Source organism: Aquila chrysaetos, chromosome 1 (genome assembly GCF_900496995.4).
Source record: "Aquila chrysaetos chrysaetos chromosome 1, bAquChr1.4, whole genome shotgun sequence".
In the NCBI taxonomy this organism is placed as follows: Eukaryota; Metazoa; Chordata; class Aves; order Accipitriformes; family Accipitridae; genus Aquila; species Aquila chrysaetos.
In genome coordinates this window covers 37,496,304-37,517,276 of record NC_044004.1, presented here as the reverse complement: position 1 = coordinate 37,517,276, position 20,973 = coordinate 37,496,304, and the positions used below count along the sequence as shown (strand labels likewise).

The window sequence follows — 20,973 nt, the reverse complement described above, 5'->3', positions numbered from 1 at the left end:
GTTTAAGCAGGAGCTGATTGGGATAAATGGATTTAATATTTACTTTTATTCTGTGGCTATTCTGTCGTACCTGCAGGAAGTAGCATATGAATAATCTAAGGAAGACACTGACTTACATCTCCGATAGGAAACTAATGGGAGACATTAAATTAAAAAAAAAAAAGTCAGGGTTCTGAGTGGTTATGAAATATGCTGTGTAAAATGTGAATTTGCCTGATTGTTATCAGTTCTTTGTAAAATACATTTATCTGCCACATATTTATATAAATAGCCACACACATTGATAACATCATTTATATTTTATGTTGTATGAATTTTGAATGCTACTTACATCTTCTTGGATGTTGACTATCCTAGAAAATGTACAAATTTTATATCTTCATTTTTGTTTTTCTTCATTCCATTTGGAGCTATACGAAGTCCCTCTACTCCTGGAAATAATAGCAAGATTTTAAATTTCACAGCCTTAAACCTTGGAAGAAAACACTTGTTGGTATATCATGTGGTCTATAATTAGACTTTTTAAGAACTTAACATAATCCATGTGTGCCAGATGTTTAAATATCTTGCCAAGGAGCACCTGCTGAGATGCCCCACCCTACTGAAGTGCTTCAAATCCCACCTAGAATTCTCTATACAGAGGGGGAAAGGCTTGTATTTTGTACTTCACACAAAGCTGAGTTCATTCCTGTTGCAGTGCCGTGATGAGGAAGACAGCATAGCTAGTTCAACTTCACTGCAAAGTTATACTATTTTTGGTCATTCATTTTCTGCTTTTTGATTCTTCTAGGATGCTGCATGTTAACCAAAATAGTTTCTAACATTGTCTTTAATGTCAACTGACCATGAGTAAAAGGATGCTGGAGGGTAGAACTTGTTTTTCGAGCATTATAGTTTTATGGTCTGCAACTGACTTCTTGTAAGACTACTGGATACAAGAAATCTTAAAGAGCATTTTCTTAATCTTTTTTTTTTTTAAATGCAGATTGGATTTCTGAAAGGAAATAGCATGTGGGGGCCTGGGATCGCAGGGACTATTTTCAGTTGCCTCGGAGGGTTTTTTTGTGTTCTGTTTTGTTACCTATCCCTATATTTGTAGAGGCATTTAATGTTTCACTGGTGGACAGATGCATTCCCCAGACAGATGTAATTGCTTTCATTTTATGAAGTAAAGCTTGATTTTTTTTCCTCCACGCATACTACAGTGTGTTCTAAGAGCAGCTGTGTAGGAGTAAGGGGAATTACATTGGATGAGTAAGAGAAGAATTTGATCCACTCTGAAATGCAGCTGTATCACTTTTCTTCTTGTTTGTGGTTAATGTGAAAAGCGACTTAGTTCGTTGCTGCTGTTCTAAATGTTCTGTAACTGATGTTTTCATCTTCTTACTTTGTCTCCCTTTAACCTTACTGTTATAGGAAAAAAAAAAACCAAAAAAAAAACCCTACTGTGAAGTGGACACCTGACACTTTCTTTGAGAGAGAGGGACTAGAAAGTTTCCACCTCTTAGTCATAGCAGTGACTGTGGCTTCTGTGAGACTACATATCTCATCACCTCCCTCCTTGGACTCGGGAAAAGGTTTTTCCCATTCATCCAAATGGGAGGAAAGGCCATGGTTGGAAATGCCTTTCTTAACCATCCAATACACAAAGTTGAGGGATAATAGCAAGTGACAGAGTACTTGCCAGACAGGGGCCATCATCCAGTGGGGGTTTAGAAAAGGTCAAATTTTGAAAGTAAGAGAGCCCATGAGGGCTCTGTTGAGAGACCTTGTCCACAGCAAAAACAGGTGATTGAAACCAACATTGTTGACTCAGCTTGGCATGTCCCCACTGCAGTGGTCTGTAATATCCCGTCACCTTATATGTAGGTGGCTGGGTTTGGTAACCTGCGATGGACCTGTCCTACATGGTTTTGCTACACGACATTAACCCCTTTAACACAACTGCAGCTGATGTCTGTTTCTTGAAAGCAAGGAGGGAACATATAACCCATCTCTGCTGTTTCATGTATTAAAAGTAGAGCCTTCTGCTTTAAATCCATCTTGTGCTCTGTCTGTCATTCATCCATCTGCCTTCTCAAATTTTTTGTGAAGTTTTAAGTGTCATAACTTATGAAGAAAAAGTCTTGCTATTCTTGGATATACCATGTTATTTGTTTTTATACATGTAAAGCCTAAGTTTAATTTTCACTCATTTTTCCAAATTAAATGGATCACCATGCTACTAACCCCACTACGCCCTCTTCCACCCCATATATGTGATCTAACTTATTTTACATACTTGGTGCGTGTGCTCGGAAGAATAACTGTGGATGAATTGAAGCAGAAGAAAACTATTCCTCCTAAAAATCCTGTTAATCGAATTGGAATTAAGATAGTGTGCTGGTTATGGTGTCAGAGTCATACATGACCTGCAAATCAAAGATCTTCCAGTATGGTCAGTGTTTCAAAGCTCATAAGCTAAGTAATTACTCTTACATGGTGTTGAAATTTGAATTTTTTAACTAGCTTTGGTTTGGGTTTTGTTATATGTAAAAATCAAAGCATGTATGGAGAAGTCAGAAGAAAAACATAGTCTCAGAAAGGTAGCATCTCTTTCTTCTGCAGGCCTCCTTTCTAAAATAGTTTCATTGAATCATGACAATGTTTGCTGAAAAAAGAATTTCTTGCATTTTTAAAAGCTTGGAAATACATTTTCATTTTGTAATGTAAGACCTCTCATGTCAGGTGCACCTGCTTGATTTGCATGTGAATTCTGAACAATTCTCGTTTTATGTGACACTTCTGAAATGTCTGTCTGTTTTTTTTTTCTTTTTAATTCTCAAGCTCACTATTTGGATAAGATAGTGAAAGGTACTGTATATTTGCTCTTTGATGACATGCCTATACCTACATGTACTTTTTTGATATGAATATATAGTTACAAATGCACTAGTCTGGGCAAAAGAATCTTCTCTTACATACATTCCATGGAATATAGATTTAACTCATATGACTTTCAACTCATCTCAAATTAAAAATTAAATCTTGCTTATGTTATAGAATAACATTTTATCAGTAATTATAGATTTATATACAAACTGTATACATGTATTAGATTTTGTTTGAACCAAAAACTGAAGATAGTATTCATTTGCTGTTTGGTGCTTTTTCTTTGTTAGTTTTGTTGTTGGATCTCTACCTACAAAACTCTAAATGTTTAGGAAACAAAGCAAAGCAATACTCTTGTCACAGAACAAGTGTCATTAGTTCTAAAGAACAGATAAATTATAGATATGTGTGTTTATATATAGACAGATCAATAGACTACCCCAGGCTTTTAAGCTTTTGTTTATCTGAATGTAGAAAATCTATAGGAAATTATGACTTGGATTTTGTATGAAGCTAGAAAAAGCTTGTATACTCTATGCAACATTTTCAGTTAAAGGGTTCAAGGATGCAAAAGCCTAACATGAAACAGCAAAGATTCTTGTATCTTCAGTTATGGTGAAAAATTGATTTAGAAAAATGTTTACAATATTCCTACCCCTCTTTCCCTGAGTATCTTTCTCTATTCCTTATTTGTGTTTTTTTCATTAGAATATGGCAATATTCATGGCAATATCCAGGCTTTCACACAATAAGTCTTGAGTGTACCCAGTTGACTCCTAAAACGCTCTGTCAATATTGCAATTAAATATGTAAGTCTTCCATATATTAAACAGAAGAAAGATTAGGAAAAAAATAGCTCTCAGTACATCAACAAATACTATTAGCAGCTACAGTCTGAAAGAATAAGAATAGCAAGACTTAGTCTCACCCTGGCATGATGGCACAATATCCGTAACTGTCCATCACCATCCTTCCTCACAAGAGGTTTTCCTGATTCTCTGCCTTCTAAGAGTAATTTGACAAGAGTTAAGGACCATTTATAACTTTTTTTTTCTGGGAATGTCTGTAATTTGGAGCTACATGGTTGAAAGGAGTCAGTAAATTCGAAAGTCTTTAGAAGAAAAAAATAGACTACTCCTTCTGAAAGACTGTTCTAAGCTCAACTAAGCTTAACCAAAATGGGTCAGTAGATAAGTTCACGAAGATAGTAGTTCTACAAAGTGAAGAAGTGTTTAGCCAGTTACTTAGGTTTTTTGGATAAAAGTTTACAGAAAATTGTTGTGTCCAAAAATATCTGGTTTCTAGCCACCTTCTCATAAGATACTTAGTGCCATATCTGTACTTGCTTCTGTCAGTGTCTTATCATAGTCATAGATAAGGAACGCCAAAATCTACATATTTATAGTGTTGTCATCCTCATACAGATCATGTTGGCTGCATGCCAGATTTCATCACTAGGAAGTGACAGATACTGTTTTTTTTAATGCAATGTTAGACTGAAAACAATTATCGATTTTGGATATATTAAATTATTTTAATTGTTTCCCAAATTTTCCCTCCTTGGCCATAAAAGCAGACAAGATAGGATATAAAGGTAACAGCACAAAAGCCTTAGGGAGATTGTCACAAAAAATCACTCTCTGCTATCTGTCTTGAAGCACGTCACTACCGTGTTTTTGTTCAGTCTATCAATGTTTTATTGTGGTCCTTATGGTATTTCATTTTGTCCGTCCTAAGTAATCAAATACGCACAGCTATTACATTTAGTTGGAAATCCTGTTGGTCCTGTCCCATCCGTATGCAGCCTGAATCCTAATGTTTGTTAGAATAGATGCTAAGCTGCTTCACTATTTCCTGGGCTTTGCTTATTCTGTGAAAAGGAATGTATTTTTGGCATAAAGTATAGTCATTAAAACTGGCCTATACTTTGTGCAATTATTTAACGCACTGTAATTTCACATGAATATACGGCAACTCTGAGACCGGATAAAGTTAACTTTCTCTTTTATTACATGCCTGAAATCATACCCATTTTCCTACTTAAGAATTTGGAGGGATTTGTTCATAGTAACAGGGAGCTTAAACATTTGTGCCAGTAAGTAACCAATACTGCATAGAGCAAATAATGATCTATTCTATGAGCACAGAAAAATGTATCATTTTACACAGCTGTGTTTGCACTATGCACTCATCTCTTGTTACTTTGCCAAAAAAAAAAAAAATTAAAAAACAAACTTAATTTTGTCTGGCCTGCAGGTATTTAGAGGATTGGTGCATTTATTTCCTGCCTGTACAGGTAAGTGGTGTCTCAAGTGTCAGGCCAATCAAAGATGCCACTTTGTTAAGAATTACGTTCCCCAGGTAATGTTGCTGTTCCACTCCATGTGCAATTACAGTATTTGTGCTGTTCTTAAGGCCTGTTCCCAGTAAGTGTCCCTTGTTTGTATTTTTTTTTCTTTTTGTATAATTGCAATATTTAAATCACTTGTGATTTTTCTTCTTTGTCTGTTTCAACAGAGGGCTGCCCTGGCTTGTGCAACAGCAATGGGAGGTGCACGCTGGACCAAAATGGCTGGCACTGCGTCTGCCAGCCAGGATGGAGGGGAGCAGGCTGTGACGTAGCCATGGAAACTCTCTGCACTGACAGTAAGGACAACGAAGGAGGTAAGATATACCAACTGGATCTTTAAAACTGGGGAGAACTTGTTGAGGAACGGAGATTTTACAGTCAGGTGATTAAATTCTGCCATGAGAACCATACACGCGTTTTACTAGCTCTTATGCCTGTAAGAATACAGGTATTCAGTGCTTTTATATGGTGTATCAGCAAAGCCTTACAAGCTGCTTATGACAGGTGAGCTATGTACTTGGAAAATGATGGGTGTCACCTTATTTTCCCTGCAATGTTCTTTTATACTGGAATAAAACATAGTCTCAACTCAGTGAACTGTAGTGGAGGGGGAAAAAATGAAAGGAGTTCAAATTTTCAGTGACCTCACAAGGAAATTATCCCAAGAGAAAAGGCCAAACAGGGAGTTTACATTTTGACCTACGATACTATTGCTGGAAACAATTGGTTGCCCAGCCTACAGAGATCTTATCCCTCCATAGCCTGTGAATGCTCAGGTAGCTGACAGGATGCTCCCAGAAGTCTTTTTTTTTTTTTTTTTTTTGGCTTGCTTTTCTGCAGTCTGTCATTCAGGTGACAGGTAACAATCTGCAGTGAGATGCAGGCAGGACTGTTGACTTAAGGAGTCAATCTGCAATCATCGTTGTAGGGTAGGGAAGGTAGAGGGCCTGAGACTTTGGCATGACTCCAGAATCACACAAAAAACACATAAAAACAAGATTAAATGTGAATGCAGTCAAATATTAGATCAGCATAATGGTTTTATTGTCTGTCTGTCTTCCACTTCTCTCATCAACTCTTTCTGTTTAACACCTTCAGATTGAGAGCAGAGATAAGAAACTCCATTAGGGCCTCTGGATGATGATAAAGTCATCTGTAACTTTGTTTTTCAGCTTTAGACTGCGTATGCCTTTGCCATTGCTGGTTGGCTGTTTGCTCTCATATCCGGACTGCAGTTGGGATGTTAGACATCACAAACTATAAATAACAGCAGCATTTACTTCCCGAGGAAAATAAATAACAGTTAAAACAGTGCTGCTGTTTATTGCTTTACACGTCATTTGATTTGTCATCCTTTGTTATGTATTTTATATTTTGAGTTAGTTTTGCACATTTAGGGGCCTAAAGAACCTGACACAATCTGGTATATGCAGTCTGGGCTAGTGTGAAGCTGAATTTCTGCATGTAGGAAGGGAGCAAGAAGAATGATTAGCAATGGCATTTCCATGCAGAGATGTGCTGTTTGGGGATCTAAGTTCAGGTGGCCTGTGGGATTATGAACATAAGGAAGAAAGAGAAACCTGCAAGCATAAGAAGAGACAAAGTAAGGAGGAGGAGAAACTAGGTTAGAGCATAAACAACTTGGAGGAAAAAAATATATTGTGTAGGGAAAAAAAGTTGAAAGCCCGGTGATAGACTAAAACAAATTCAGTAAACTTTAAACATAATAGAAGAATGTGATGTCAGAGGGAGAGTCAAAAGCAGATAATGGAGCAGTGGGAGGAAGAGGAGCAAGGTGAACAGGAATGCATGTAAACGGAAGAAGGGAAAAGAAGATGCTCCTTCAGACTGAAAACAGTAATAGCTGTTTGTGAGTGTCCTGGTTTCGGCTGGAATAAAGTTAAGTTCCTTCCTAGTAGCTGGTATAGTCCTGTGTGTTGTATTTAGGATGAGAATAATGTTGCTAATACACTGATGTTTTAATTGTTGCTAAGCAGTGCTTAGACTAAGTCAAGGACTTTCAACTTTTCATACTGCCCTGCCAGCGGGGGCTGGGAGTGCACAAGAAACTGGAAGGGCACACAGCCAGGACAGCTGACCCAAACGAGCCCAAAGGGGTATTCCATACCATATGACATCCTGCCCAGTATATAAACTGGGGGGAGTTCGCCAGGGGACACCGCGGCTCAGGGACTGGCTGGGCATCGGTCAGCGGGTGGTGAGCAATTGTATTGTGCATCACTTGCTTTATATAGTCTATTCTTTTTTCCCTTCCTTTTCTGTCCTATTAAACTGTCTTTATCTCAACCCACCAGTTTTACTTCCACCCCCCCCCGATTCTGTCCCCCATCCTACTGGGGGGGGGGAGTGAGTGAGCGCCTGTGTGGTGCTTAATTGTCAGCTGAGGTTAAACCATGACATTGAGGAAAAGGGGAAAAGGAATGAGGAATTGGAGCAGAAGGATCTAACAGGATGACTTAAAGTTCAAGAAGAAAGGACAATATTGCAAAAAAAAACCCCAACCTCTAATGCTGGCATTTTGTTGATTTTTTTCTCCCAATTTTTTTTATTATTTCCTTTACAGACATTATGCAGCTATGTATGAGGAAGGGATTGGCCAAACAGTTGTTTTGCCATGATTGACCTATATAATGCTGTTTATTACTGGCTTTTTGCTTTCAGTGGACCTTATTTTAATTTATATGCTTCAGTACAGAGTATATTCACTTCAGTCTTTGACTAGTGGCTGAGGAAAAATGTTAAAATACAGCAATTAAATTAAATTAAAAACTGGAAGCGTACCAAACAAAACTGGGAGAAGAAAGTGTTCTTTGCCAGAAACCCACCTGGAAAGAGAAGCAGCATTTCTTCTGTTTCCAAGAGTACCTGCAACCAGCCCACTAATCTCTCGAGCAAGCCATTCAAATTCCAGACAGCTACAAGGAATGGCACAAGGATGCCTCTGCTGTATTTATTTATTGTGGGTGATTAGGTTATCTGAGCACTTACGCTGAATTTATACCATGACTGCAGGTATTGTGATTTACATTGCACTAGGCTCAGTGGTTATATAGTTAAAGCTGTCATGGCTGTGAGCTAATTGATATGCTGTGGTTAATGTTTATGTTTCATCCTACACTGGATAAAATATATTTTATATATTAATATGAGTATAATTCATTAATAACAGTGTCTGCTGTTCCTTTGATTCTTAGCTCTTTCTGGGAGTGATTGTTCAAACTCTGTGAACATGAGCATCCCAAGGACCTCAATGGGAATATTCTCCATAGGAAATGCTAATGACATCAAGGCATACTTGATCATTTTCCCTTCTAGATACTATTGACATATGATAGGATGATTATTATTCATCTTCCTTTTAATACAGATTTCTGAGAGTCTTGCAGACCATTTCCTTTCTTTTTAAGGATCACTCTGTTTTTCCATATGTTTGATTTGGATAATAAAATACAGAATTTTCTTTACATTTTAGCAACCCACAAGGAATGTGTGTGCAACAAGCAGACCTTAGGCTGAATTAAACTTCTAAGACTTTGTGGGGAGAGGGGAAGTCAGAGTCGTCCATGGGTGGAATAAGCCTAACTTCTTTACTTGGGAAAAAATGTGTCACTATTATACTTTACAAAGTGGGCCATATTTTGTCATCACTGTAGAAAGAATAAGCCATTTATTCTTTAGTTTAGGTAGGTCTTTACTGAACAGATTCCTTTGTTAAGTTTGCTTTTTATTAGCTCCTATCCAATTATTAAGAGTAGTTACAGGTTTCCACCAGCAGGATTTAAGGGATTATTAATATTCTTTTATGATGAAAATAAATACTGTAATAAAAAAAAAGCATACTTAGCACTACTGGTTTTTTGTAATTCTTTGCATAGGCTAGTATAGACTGCTCCTGATAAGCATTGTCACAAGGTAGTACAAATTCAGCCTAAAGATTACCTAAACCAGGGCCTCTTCTCTGATAGTGGCTAATAGCAAATGCTTAGCAAAAGAATATAATAGGACAAATGTGAACTTACATTTTCTTTGGTGTACTAGCAGGCTGCTAATTAAAGTAGGAAATTACTGCTACAGAATGTTTTGAATGTCAGAAAGGTTACTAAGTACAAAGATATTCCAAGCTCAGGAAAGTTCAGGAAGTTTGTACATGAATTAGGACTGATACAATGGCATGTTCGTGTTCTCTGGTTCATGCTCCAACACTTCCCATTATTCTTCAGCTTTTTGTTCGCATCTATGCTTGCAGGGGAGTGCTGGATTGATATATCCGTAGCACTTATCCACGGTGACTCCAGGATTTCTTTCTGGAGTGACAGCTCATTTAGAGCCCAACACTTTATATTTTAGGCTTTTTCACTCCAGCAGGAGTGTTGAATTTGAGTACACTATAGGTATGCTTATAGAGATACTCCAGTAGTAACATTGAACAAGGTCCTTGTGCACTGCTCAGGAATAAATCAAGGGCTATTTCTGCTTTTGCTGCTTTTCTGACCAGCTGCTACTACAGGCAGTCATTTTTGGTGTCTATAATTGATTCCATTCATTACAGCCTGTTGTAAAATTGAGCTATGTGAGGATAACTGAGGTTTGTTTATACAGTTTTCTGGCCTTTCCAGTCTTTTGCCTTAGTGTGCCACAGTCACCGAAACTGTCCTGGTGGGATGGCCAGCATCAGAGTTCCAAAACTGTATTCTTCCTATCTAGACAGTGAATTCCACTTCATGGAGATTTTTTGTTGCCTAAATATATAATGAACTTACTTACCAAGAGTGTGATTTATGTAGGTCCTTGGCCACGATCTCCCCTTGACATGGGCAGTACTTGTGCCCTGGACTTTTTTTGTTCCACGGTTTTTCTTCCTTCCAGCAGTTATATATGTACCCCTTAAATTCCATTCAAAAGCAAACATGCCCACTGATACATCTTATTTTTTAGACATCCATAAGTGTGGGAATCCTCTGTCTTGACTGGTCTCATTTAATGTTTTGGGGGTTTTATTAGTCTCTCCAAGTAAGCAATCTTATCACCAGACCATGCTCCATTACCGTTCTGAGCATTTTGCAACAAAGGGAAAAGTAACATTAGTCAAGATTTTTACAGCTAGTCTTCAGCTTTTGAGGAAGAAAACAATAATGTAGTCATTATGTCTTCTGTATATAGAAGAACCACTTGCATCTAGAACAAAAAAATACAAAATAGCCTTCTGAGACTGATAATGATTGTCCAGCTGGCTGTAGGAGTTTCTATTTTCTTTATAATTTCACTATCATATTTGAGTGATATAACTGATAAGCCAGTGTTGATCTAAGTCTCATATTTTTCAGGCTAAACAAAATTCATCAATAATTTTGCAGAGCCATTTCAGAAAGGAAATTTTGCTCTGCAATAGAGTATTCAACTTAGTGGTACTAGATAGCTCTAGCCACATAAGTACAGAGAAAGAATGAAAAATGTTTTCTCCAGTTATAAGGAGCCAGATTCATAACCATCCGTCACTCGCCTGGGCAAGTTGCTGATAAACTCCACAGAAAAATAACAAACAGCATATCCCTGTATCTTGGCTGGTGAAAATGAGATTCTTTCTCTGATTGATGTTAGCGGAGAGGCTTGTAAAAATGCATTTCTAGCTGATTAGTTCAGAAGGTGTCAATCTCATGCAGTTTTATGACCTGCAGACTATACTCCAGATGTACATTTGCTTTTTATAAACTAACAAAGATGAATGATGAAATTTGAGCATTTCTTTGGCAACTGTACCAGATACTGCCTGGGAGACCATACAGAGATATAAAAACCTAAAACTATGCTTTTAACCATCAGTACCCCCAGCTTTGACACTGATCCAGGCTTCTGGAGTTAAAACCAGCAAGGGAGGTCAGTACTTTGGATAGGAAAGGGTTTCATATTGTACAAGAATGAGACTAGAAAATTACAAGAGTCACAGCCTATTTGAGGTTGGAAAGGCCTCTGGAAATCATCTAGTCCCACCTCCCGCTCGAAGCAGGGTCAACTAGAGCAGGTTGCTCAGGGCCATGTCCAGTTGGGTTTTCAGTATCTCCAAGGGTGGAGACTCCACAACTTCCCTGGGCAACCTGTCCGACCACTTTCACAGTAAAAAAAGTTTTTCTGATGTTTAGACAGAATTTCCTGTGTTTCAGTCTGTGCCTATTGTCTCTTGTCCTTTCGCTGGGCGCCACTGAAAGGTGGTCTTTTTTACACCCTCCCATTAGGTATCTGTACACTTTGATCAGACTCCTGCCCTGAGCCGTCTCTTCTCCAGGCTAAACAGTCTCAGCTCTCTCAGCCTTTCCTCATAGGAGAGAATTGTCAAGCCCTTAACCGTCTTCATGGCCTTTCACTGAGCTTTCTCTAGTATGTCCATGTCTCTCTTGTACTGGAAAGCCCAGCCTGCACACAGTGCTCCAGGTGTGGCCTCTCCAGCGCTGAGTAGAGGGCAAGGATCGCCTCCCTCGACCTGCTGGCAACGCTCCTCCTAATGCAGCCCAGGATGTCATTGGCACCTTCTTTACTGCAGGGGCATGTTGCTGGCTCGTGTTGAATTTGGTGTCCACCAGGACTCCCAAGATTTTCTCCACAAAGCTGCCTTGCAGCCAGTTGTCCCCCCAACACGTACTGGTGCATGGGATTGTTCCTCCCCAGCTGCAAGGCTTCACTCTTCTCTTTGTTGAACTGCATGAGGTTCCTGTCAGCCCATTTCTCCAGCCTGTCGAGGTCTGTCTGGATGGCAGCAGGACCCTCTGGTGTATCCTCATCCCAGGAAAAATCAATGTTCTTTCTTTTCTCTTAAAAAAGTTTAAACTTTGATATACTTAATGATGACTTTTTCATCCTTTTTATTTTCCCTGAACTGACTTCAATGTCAGCTGAGTTAAATAAGAATTTTAGATGTGCAAAAGAATAGAAATCCCAGTCCTTTACTATTTTGCCAGTCCTCTAACTGATCCACATAACACAGCAATCCTTAGAGGAATACCTTTAGAAGATCTGTGTTTACTTACACTCTTTCAACATATGATTGAACAAAAATGGATGATATTTTTCCCTTCAGAAAGAAGTTTTACTCTAAAGCTAGATTCTTTTGTGAGAGAAACAGTCATGGGCTTCCTCCGAGTGCTGCATTGGTATATTTTTCAGTTTAGTGCAACAAGCAAGCTCCCTCTCTAATCTAAATGGAATAATAAAATGTTTCAGCTATTTCAGTCTTGCTGTTCTTTTGGGGAAACAATTATCAGCTATGTGATACTATATTACATTCATCTAGAAATTTTCTGTAGCTGACATTTCCAGGCTCATTTTCCTTACGACTTTACTTACAGCAAATTAGTAGTTATCAATTTGATCTTGATTTTAATTTTTCACCAAATTAGATTTCCGGGGATGTGACAGATCTAATGCTCATTATATGTGAATATTTCAGCACATAAGCATAAAAGCACCCATGTGTTTAAATCTTGTTTATACTGGCCAGCATTCCTCATCAGTTTATTCAGAATAAAATCTAAATGTTAAATACAGATTTTGTTCTCATACATTTTCATGCAAAATAGTTGTGGAAATTGCCTTTGCCACTAGCAACAAAATCTTTCTGCCAGGGTATAAAGGAATCCACCTTGATAAATGTTGTGAAATATTTAAAGCTACTTGCAGCATAGATATGCTAAAAAACTTCAGGAAAACAGCTGAGTGGGAGTTACTTGTTTCTTTTCTTTAGCAAGCCAAATAACCGCAGATAAAAGCTACTTAGACCCACCTAAAATGTTTAATATTTATAAGTTAACAGTGTATGCAGAGCCTGAGTGCCTTCATTTTCTGTTTTGTTCAATGTGTTTTTAGAAAAGTATCAAATAAATAGGTTTAATTTATACGCGATACTGAGTGTATTCCATTTGCATGGATTTCCATGGAAGTTTAAGAACTCAGTGGAAACAAACTCTCTTTCCTTAATTGAAAGTGAATTCATTAAAATCTTAATTATTGGTATTCTTTCATACTACATAATTTTTTTAATCTGTCTGCTGGCTTGCTCATTCACATGCAAAGGGGCAGGAGGAAAAGTTTGTTCATTTGTGTGAATTTCTGCCAACAGATGGGCTAGTTGACTGTATGGATCCTGACTGCTGTTTGCAGAGTTCTTGCCAAAACCAGCCTTATTGTCGTGGACTACCTGATCCCCAAGATATTATCAGCCAAAGTCAACAGTCACCATCTCAGCAAGCTGCCAAAGCATTTTATGACCGGATCAGTTTTCTCATCGGAGCAGACAGCACTCATGTCATACCTGGGGAAAGTCCTTTTAATAAGAGGTGAGCATGACTTATCATTTACTCATGAATACAAAAGAAACTGAAGAGTGCGTGAGATTCACATTTAGGAGAGGATCCACCGTGACTGCAAATTTCATGGCACGGACTTTCAACAGAAACCTTTTCTCTTAATATATCAAATGGCATGTTTTGTCTCATTTCCTGCAATATTCAAATTGCCAGTGCCAGTAGGTTACAGAAGGTACTTGCCATGCTTAGTACCTGTATTCTAACAGGGCACTTCACTAATGATTAAATAAATCTGTATTTAACCAGTTGATTTGGGCTAGCACAGTTGGAAATACATCAAAGCAATGAAAACACTTCAGAAGGAAAAGCAAAGCTGCACTTTTTAAACTGAGCTCACTAAATAATATAAATTATGAATTAATGTAATAGAACTGTTAAGTGCATGACAGTATAATTGCATAAACTATTTGACTGGTGCTCCATGAAGCAGTAATGACCTGAAAATAAACCAGTAACAGGAAGCAGGTGTCTGGGATCTCACTGAGTGAAGGAAGATGATTTACCCTGGAACTACTGCGTTTGCAGTAATTTAACAGCATTAATGTGTTTGGGCACAGCAGTTGATTAAAACTTGTCGCACAAATGTTCCTTATTGCTCTTTTAAATTTTGTACTTCATAGTCCCTGCAGTTTTACAGATTGCTTTGATACTAATTGAAAAGTACATTGTTCTTTAAGAGTCTGCCAGAGGTGTGACTTACAGTGGGAACATCCAGAGTTTATAAGTTCTTAAAATTCTTCAGTGAATTTCTGGTCTTAGTAACTCAGTACAGACAAAATGAACCAAAGTAAGATCAACAATATTGAAAAAAAAATATTATCTGTAGATTTCAAGGCATTTGTTTATACAGGGTAAATTATGTGAACTTGTAAAAGGGTTAGAGTCTCAGGAATATTTTTTTAATGGTAGTTGATACCATGTAGAGATGCGTGTGTGTGTGTGTTTGCTCTACTAGCTTTTATTCATTCAAAAGAGAATGAGAAAAGCAAATTTGTAATTTGATCCTGCATCTTTTTCACAGTCTTGCATCTGTCATAAGGGGCCAAGTATTAACTGCTGATGGAACACCACTCATTGGAGTCAATGTCTCCTTTCTACACTATCCAGACTATGGATATACAATCACTCGCCAAGATGGAATGTAAGTTTCCTTTGAAGCACTTCTAAGTCATAAAGACAGCAAAGGCGTTACTGAAGAGCTGCTTGTAAAAATAAGATAATAATAAAATAATGGAAACAAAAGACATGAAAAAAGTGATTGATCAAAGTTGATTATATACTTTAGAAGTAGAAGGGCTTGCTTAATATAAACGCAGCATTCTAAAATCTCCATCCTCTTGGTGCAGTATTATGTAATATAATTTGATTTCAACATTGTTCCGAGTAGAGCCATTCTGCCTTCAGAGCAATACAATGGAATGAAGAATCAGTCCGTAAAATGGAGGCTGTGGATGGCTTTGGGAATTTGCTGACTTATTTGCTAGCCCTGTTGGGTTTTTTTTTCTAGGTTTGACTTGGTAGCAAATGGTGGTGCCTCTCTGACACTGGTGTTTGAGCGATCACCATTCCTGACACAGTATCACACAGTATGGATTCCCTGGAATGTCTTTTATGTCATGGATACCCTGGTCATGAAGAAGGAAGAGAATGACATTCCTAGTTGTGATCTGAGCGGATTTGTAAGGCCAAACCCCGTTATTGTGTCATCACCTTTATCCACCTTTTTTAGAATTTCTCCTGAAGACAGTCCTATCATCCCAGAGACACAGGTAAAGTGTGCTTCAAATAAATAGCATTTTGTCACAGGCTAGTATTAAGCAACCATAATGAAGAGAGTGCAAACTGCTGTTTAAAAATAAATAATTCTGACTAACTGCTAAGAATTTGCAACGTGATTATTTTGAGACCAATTTATTTATTCTATGGGATGATTTTTAAAATTTCATCTGAAAAAAAAGGTGTGAAAACTTGGTGTACACTAGTGTCTGGGTTTATATTTGTTTGCATAATTTAATTTACAGATTGTCTTCAGCAATCAGGCACTGGCCCATCAAAATGGACATGCTATAGTACATCTTACTTTTTTGACTGCCTTCTTGTTAGAAGTGCACCTCAGAAACTGAAAATGAAAGGTGTTTTTCCACTATGTCTGAAAGACCCATGCAGTTCAATTTATCTGTTTAGAACTAATAAATAGCATGACACTCAGATTTTTACAAACTAAAAGAATTCTCTGTAACACCAAGGACAGGCTTACAAGCCAATGAGCATGTGTACTAATCTACTTCTTCAGAACTTGTAATAGCCAAAGTAAGACTTAATATCAGAACCTTGGTTTAAACAGAAAGAGCTGTGGCTGGAATGTTTTTTCTGTAACATATATGTATTAAATTCCTCTGTCTCAAATAACTGATCCCTAATACAGTCTTCCTCAACTCTTAAAAGCAGAGTTGCATTTCAAGAAGTAGTATTTATCTCATTATTGATTTTGTAGAAAACTTTTCCTGGTGAAATAGCATTCTTTCTCCTTTCTCCCCCTCTCCTTTCTCTCTCTTTTCTCTCCCCCACCTTCACAATGTCATAATTACAAGGGCACTTTTTTTCCCATTCACTATGAAATGTCCTTGTCTCTTCAAGGGAAACATAGAAAATGTATTCAAATGTTTTCATGCAGAGCTCTTAAGAAAAGATCAAAATCATTAAGCAATTCATGGTAGGAGCAGGTTTAAAGTAAAGATGTAAGGAAATTACAAATAAACGCTCATACAAATCTAGACTGTGCTAGAAAATTGTTGCTTTTATCCTCACTATCATTTCTGTGCCTTTGATAGTTTTAAGTCAATTAAAAGAAAGTATTTGCAAAACACAGTCCACTGAAGAACAGCTCTGATTTACTTGTTTTGGCAACAGATGATAGATTCAGTTCCTGAAGTGATGGAAAATGGCTTAGATAGATGGGGTATAAATCAAGAAAAAAGTAATAATAGAAGAATGTCAGAGAATACATATTTTCAAAAACCACTTGTAATGTCTAGGTAAACAAGTCATTTCATGAGCAGTGGGACTAATGAAGTCTGGATTCCTACTAATTCCCACCCATTGCTATAATTCCAGCTATCTGCCCCATCCAGTCCTTCCCCCACAGACTGCATTCAGCCTTTTTTTTTCTCATGGGAGTACCAACTTTGCTACTTCTTCCCTACCTGAACCCTTTCTTTTATAAAGCCTAAAGGAACTGAATTATCTTTAGAGATTTCTACTGTTATTTCTGGCTACCAGCTTCAAAAGTAGTGAGATGAGAGGGCTGACAGGCAGGACTGTTGGGTCAAGTTGATTTTCCTAGAAAACCAGCCAGAAGGAAAGATCATATTCTTAGCAGATCCTAGGCAGTTGGTGTTAATAGGTCATTTATGACGAGGTAAAAATAATAGTGGCGTTATGTATGCAAAAATCCAGTTCTGGTACTGTGTAAGAAACACATCAAGGACTATTTTCTTCTATATTCTTTGCTCATCACACGTGTAATCCCCTGCTTTGGCAAGTGGGAGCTGCACAGCTGTGCCTGGGACGTACCCCTTTAGGCTCAGGTTCCCCTCGGAAATGCATAATGCTCAACAGTCTGTCTCCCAAACAGTTCACTACTCTGATAAAAGATGGGCAGAACCAGATTCCATTCAAAACTGTCTGTTCAGCTCTGGAGGAGCTGCTGTAGACCTTTTCATAAAAAAGGGATTATGCCAATTTGAAAGTGTGGGAGACAGGATGAAAGCACAAAGAAATAAACTGTTTTCCATGTTCCTTCAGTCAGTATTGGTCACCCTGTTCGTGTGGTGTGACAGCACTCACTGTCATGTACTTAGGAGAAAATGATGTGCTGCTGTAATCATCATCCCTTGAAGTGCTTCATCATCCCTTGGAGATAATGTTTCCAAAAGAGTGTACTTAGTAGCTTATGAATCCCAAATTGATCAGAGGGGGAATTAAAGTCTGTACCAAAGAAGCAGCACAAAAGAAAACTGAAAAAAAGAAGGCAAGCAAGGGGAAAGAACAAATGCAGTGGGTAAAGGGGTGATCACAGACCCAACAGATCATTACTCAAGAGGGATGCTAATAAATAACACGTTAACTAAATTTGGACTACTTAAGCATGACTTTATCTACTTTTAATTGCAAGTTAGCATGCTCTGCCTAGACTTAACTAGCTGAGATTAATCAGTGTGGAACAAGACAGTGAACTGCATGCAGATGAAGGAGATCAGGTTAAGCTGGAGCTGCTTATATGTGTTAGGTAATATTGTTGCTGTCTGTTTCCTAATGTAATAAATGTCTGTTTGCCACATATTGTAGTGTGGTCTGGCAGAAACCCGCATGTGAGTCACAATGAGCAATTCTGAAATCGAGCTTTTGAGGCTCTCCTTCTATACTTCTATTATCCACTGTTATGTACGCTTGCAAGATGCCTTCTGCAGGTCCCGAGCAGCTTGTTTCTCAAGTGTGTAGGAGAATGAAAACTGAAAAGTTTTCCTTCAAATTCTATGTTCAAGGTTGCCCCACTGCTTTTTTTTTTTTCCTTTCCCGTGACACTCTCTCACTACTGGCAATACTGTACAGCAGAAGCTGGTAAAATTTATTTAGCCAGAAGAATTCAGTGTAAAATACGGGCCTCAGTGACTTAATAAAAATGATTTTTTGTAACTTCAGGGTGGCCAGATTTTCAGCAAAGAAATTAACCTATTTTGTCATTTAAGCAGGCAGTATGATAGGATGTCTAGATATTCCAGGTATTCTAGATACATGGATGCTGCATCCTAGTTTCACTTAGCTAAAATCTCCAGAACTTCAAGTTTGTACTGAAAAAAAAATGGAGATTACTCTTAGAGCCAAATATCTCCATTTATGTGTCGATGTTTTTCAGCACATTTTCTGGTTTTCTTTTCTTTTGCTTTCTATTTGAAACTTTATATAGACCTCTTGATTTATTGTTTTATGGACACATGTTTAGATTTCTTCCTAGCCCTCTTCTCTGTGATATCTCAGCAATGTTTTAAGTCTAGAAAAAACAAGTCTTTTTTCCCCTTCTCATTTCTCCTTTCTTTACATTGTTAACTCAAGGTTATTTCTTTACAAGTTCATTTAAGAGCCTCAATTCTAGGGGAAGTCTTTTTTTAAAATGAAAAGATTTTTCCATCCTGAAATAAGCAGCTTCAGCTTCTACTTAAAGAAGTATAATTTTAGTACTTCTTGGTCTCAAGGTTTGTCTAATAGCAGTAGTTGCCTCATGAGGTACATAACAATATGTACCTGGATCTAAAAATGCCATCTTTACCCTTCTCAAACCAAGGTGATGTTACGTTTTAATGCAGAAGTTCAGCTGTTGCTTCTTGGCAAAGAACCTTTTTCTGACATTAGGACTAAAGTTTGCACTCATTTGTGCAATTTGTTCTCAAATCTTCTATTGAAGTTGCTCATTTTGCCAAAAAAATCACGGCAATACAGCAGGCATTTTTCCCCCTAATTGAATTAAATTCCTTATTCAGGGTTCTTAATACCATCACAGCATATCACTTGAATCATATTATATTTTGGAGCAGGAAAGCATTCCAGAGCCTGGACAGCTTTAGTCCTGCTGGCCACAAGAGAGGAGGAGCCCTGCACAATTTATGTGGCTCAGTCACTAGCTTGAACTATCAGGACAACAAACTCTGTCTTTGTGAAAATTGAGGTGACCCTTATCTCAGTCCTGTAGGTTAAATATTTCATAGCCGTCCTTCTGAGAAGCTTTATCATTTGGTGGTTGAGCTATAAGTCAGTCCCCTTAGGATATTGGCCTTTCTGAAGGTAGTTTGATACTCTATCTGGAAAAGGTGAAGTACAGACAGCTTGGTTGTGTTGGTGATTCCTGATGTGACTTTTATACCCAGTGACTTTCCTGATTGCTTTACAATTGATGTGTTGTCATGGCTCCCATAGGATGCTCTCTGCTGTGCCTGATGATTTAAGTTTTCAGATGAACATTAAATTGTTTAATTCTCTTTGTAATGGTTGATTCTGGGAGAGAGATTAAGATGCATAACCTTACCTCTACTTTTCTAAAGTTCTCAAGAAAATAAGTTACTACAGGGTATAGTTTATGGAAAGAAGGAAGTTATAAGTCAGATTTCCAGCAGGTATTTGAGGCTTCTGCAGAAACTAATAATAGGGGTTCAGGTTTTGTTTTAAACCTCACTGAGAACTGCATGAGTGTCCTAGTTTCTAATTTGATAGTAATCCAAATACACAGCAGAATTTCTTGGAAATTGAAACTTCAGGGTGTCCTCTTTATTGCCTGTTATCTCAGCCAAGAGTACTGGAAGACCACCTAAGTGTTTAACGCTGCTCTTCCACAGTTGCAGTTGTAAAAGAAGCAATGGTCGTAACGGGAGACCAGTGAAGTCCATTAAATTGTGCCCTATTACAAGCATATTATTTCTTTTTCTCCTCTTGCTTACAGAGACCTCCATCTGTTAGACTAGTTTTAATGTGCAGTATATGAGAGTCCTGCTGATGTCTTGAGGAGGAATTTGTCTTTTGTTCCTAGGTGGTTTGTGTTTTTCCTTCAAAGTCTTAGAAAAGGAATATGTTCACATATTCCCTCTAGAGAGAGGGGGTTTTGTTTGTGTCGAAAAGATTTGCTTGTTCTCTGGCTTAGATACTGTGCATATATTGGACTGAGGGAGACCAGACTAGATTTACAAACAGATAGGATGCCACTCTCACCTCCTTCCAAGTGATGGTACTGCTTGTCATTTCTTCTCAGTGATGGCAGGTTCTTGGTGGGGAAAAAAGAAACATTCAAAGATTAAGAATTAAGAATTTTTAAATCTGAATTTAATTTGTCTGGTATCTTCCAATTCCTCCTTTACTCCCTACAGGTCTATTATAGTCTTACTGGGGAAGAAGAGTTGCATGCCTACATATATCAGATGTAAATAACCATTCATGCCAGACAATGAGTCAAAATACTAGTTCAGATTTTTTTTTTTTTACAGTTATTGGGAAGGAGATAGATATAATTAAAACCATATAGATCTTTCTTTATATCCCAGCAAAAGTGCCAACATAGAGGATGGTATAGCTACCTTTTGCCCTCCTCAGGAGCATAAACCACATTATTTGACCCTACTCAACACAGTCAGTTGTTTAAAAGCAGTGTCCAAGGATTTCTCTAGCATAGAAAGCTAAATTAGCACTTCTTTAGTAGCCAGCTTTTGATCCCACTAAAGTCTCAAGCCTAATATTTGTGACAGCGCTCTCCCTGAAGTCTGCTTTCCACTAACATTAGTGTTTGGTCTTCAGACTTCAGCACTAGGAGACAGGAAAGTAAAATAAAGCTTTCCA

General features: G+C 37.8%; 1 protein-coding gene across 9 annotated transcripts in view; it reads left to right on the top strand.

The window, feature by feature from the left end:
• The window catches only part of TENM3 (teneurin transmembrane protein 3), a 642,124-nt gene that overhangs the window by 564,354 nt on the left and 56,797 nt on the right, over positions 1–20,973 (top strand). For 5 of the 9 annotated variants that reach the window (XM_030043752.2, XM_029996124.1, XM_029995869.1 and 2 more), the window contains 6 exons: positions 2,827–2,853; positions 4,445–4,465; positions 5,389–5,535; positions 13,350–13,566; positions 14,618–14,737; positions 15,104–15,365. In XM_030043752.2, the coding sequence (XP_029899612.1) occupies positions 2,827–2,853; positions 4,445–4,465; positions 5,389–5,535; positions 13,350–13,566; positions 14,618–14,737; positions 15,104–15,365 (794 nt within the window). The remainder of the gene's footprint in view (positions 1–2,826; positions 2,854–4,444; positions 4,466–5,388; positions 5,536–13,349; positions 13,567–14,617; positions 14,738–15,103; positions 15,366–20,973) is intronic. The other 4 variants (XM_030043924.2, XM_029996042.1, XM_029996301.1 and 1 more) reach the window with 2 other exon arrangements.